Source organism: Danaus plexippus, chromosome 20 (assembly GCF_018135715.1).
Source record: "Danaus plexippus chromosome 20, MEX_DaPlex, whole genome shotgun sequence".
NCBI classification, from domain to species: domain Eukaryota; kingdom Metazoa; phylum Arthropoda; class Insecta; order Lepidoptera; family Nymphalidae; genus Danaus; species Danaus plexippus.
This window is the reverse complement of record NC_083550.1, coordinates 1,274,296-1,276,383: the sequence shown is the minus strand read 5'-3', so window position 1 is coordinate 1,276,383 and position 2,088 is coordinate 1,274,296. Positions and strand designations below refer to the sequence as shown.

General features: G+C 29.6%; 1 protein-coding gene across 1 annotated transcript; it reads right to left on the bottom strand.

Moving 5' to 3' along the window:
* Positions 1 to 299: 299 nt before the first annotated feature.
* Positions 300 to 1,575, bottom strand: LOC133319450 (uncharacterized). Its single transcript, XM_061523919.1, has 4 exons — positions 1,366 to 1,575; positions 1,061 to 1,141; positions 813 to 966; positions 300 to 527 (listed from the first exon to the last, which is right to left on the bottom strand). The coding sequence occupies exons 1-4, from the start codon at positions 1,573 to 1,575 to the stop codon at positions 358 to 360; spliced, it is 615 nt and encodes a 204-aa protein (XP_061379903.1). The 3' UTR covers positions 300 to 357.
* Positions 1,576 to 2,088: the final 513 nt, after the last annotated feature.

Genomic DNA, 2,088 nt, shown 5'->3' with positions numbered 1-2,088 from the left:
TTCCCATGGGAATGCGTTGTTTTCCTTCTTAAGTCTCAAACTATATCCTTACCAAATTTCATTTAAATCTGTTCAGTAGTTTAGGCGTACAAGCGATCGGCCCACCTGATTTTTTCCATGGGAATGCGTCATTTTGCCGGGCTAAAAAGTAGCCTACATCCTTTCTCGGGTATCAAAATAACTCCATACCAAATTTCGTGCAAATGGGTTCAGTAGTTTAGGCGTAACAGACAGACGGACAGAGTTACTTTGGCATTTATAATATCAGTATGGATGTTAACTGTTAAAAAAAAAACAATTAATTTTGTGGATTAATTTATTAAATAACAACACGCAATAAAACATTCCATTTCATAATTAATTTGTAAGCGAGAACTGTGCAATAACTATAGTGTAAGTGACATATACATTTATAATAATCAGCGAATACTTGTAATCTAAAGGTATGAGATTACAAATACGCAATCTGAATGGTCTTGCGTCGACGTAGTCAATGAATCTTTTTATATCATGAGTGTGTACCGACCCTAAAATTAAATAAATAAATTATTACAAAGACATAAACAGCGAACACTGCAACAATATTTACTGTTAGGACAAAGCATAAGAAAACGAAGGGTTGAAATTCTACAATATACAGCTCATAGTCGATAAACATCGCGGTTGTTGAGTAATGTGGAAATTACTTTTATAAATTAATGTAATGCAATCGATTTGTATTTCAGACTGTCATTTATGTTCACAAACTAATGAGCCCGTTGCCATATAGTCTTTTATTTGTGAGTTCTGTACTTCTGTAGACTTGTTCGTACCTCTCTCATCGAGGAGCATGTCGTGTAGAACTATTTTCAGCTTATGAGCTTCATTTGTAAGCATCGTAGCGAACAAGGCAGGAAGGAATATTACTATCATATACTGTAAAGCGTATATACACACCAATATATCATATATATTCATAATATCCGCCTAAAATTAAATTGCTATATAGAATTACACACTTCATTTACAAACACTGATCATCATTTTATATGAAATTATATTAATATATCAAACTTTTTACCAATGTAAATTTGAGTTCTTTTACTATGTTATATAAAAGTTGCATCATTTCTGGCATTTGAACAATTAATATCATGATGAGCTGAAAATTATAAACAATAAGGTTAAATTGTTAAATAGCATTTGTGTGTTATTTTATTATATATATTTTTTATAAGAAATTACATAAAATTGTGTGTTGATTTGATGAAAAGAATTGAGAAGTATAATTGAAAAGGATCATTTATACCTTGTTTTTTTTTACAGCTGTTGTTTTGAATTGATTACCTAAAAATGTGAAAAGCAGAATAAACGAGAGAAACTTACCAAGTAGTTGAATATTTCCTGACATCTTTCCGTGGAATCAATGAGAAATTTATAGATGTATTGGAATGAGACGATGTTCGAATAATTGGAGTTAACATTTATTCTAAGCGTTTTCAAACGGCAATAGACGGAATAGACTAAGAAAAAATTAAGAAATAATGAAAACCACAATGAGAATGCAATTATAAAAAATACAATGGCCTCAACCATGGAATTAGCCCAAATGATGTTATCCAAAAATAAAAATGAAATCGTTGTAATTAATATATTAATAAGAAGTATGAAAACTACGTAAATTATTAACGTCAATTCTATTTTTTGAGTTTTCTGAAAATTTATATTACAGTCAATAAAAGAAAGACTTTCCATTGTGGCGTATAAAGTTTTCTTACGATCACATAATAACAGAATGAACACATTCAATAAGTATTGAATTAAATATATATAATAATAAAATGAAGTAAATTTATGAAGGCCAAAGATAATGACAATTAACAAAAGAAGGGCACAAAGAGAGGACACAAGTAGAATATAGCGTTTAAGCGCTTTATTAGTTTTGCTGGATTTAGTTTTGAAACCAAAGTCCAACATGAGACACACGAGTAATATAATAAAAAATATCTTAAGTGTTTTTGAAATTTTTGTTGATTCAGGTCTTGAATATTGAATTCGAATTCTAGACGTCATATTTAGAAAAGGAATTTAAACACAGAAACATGTAGC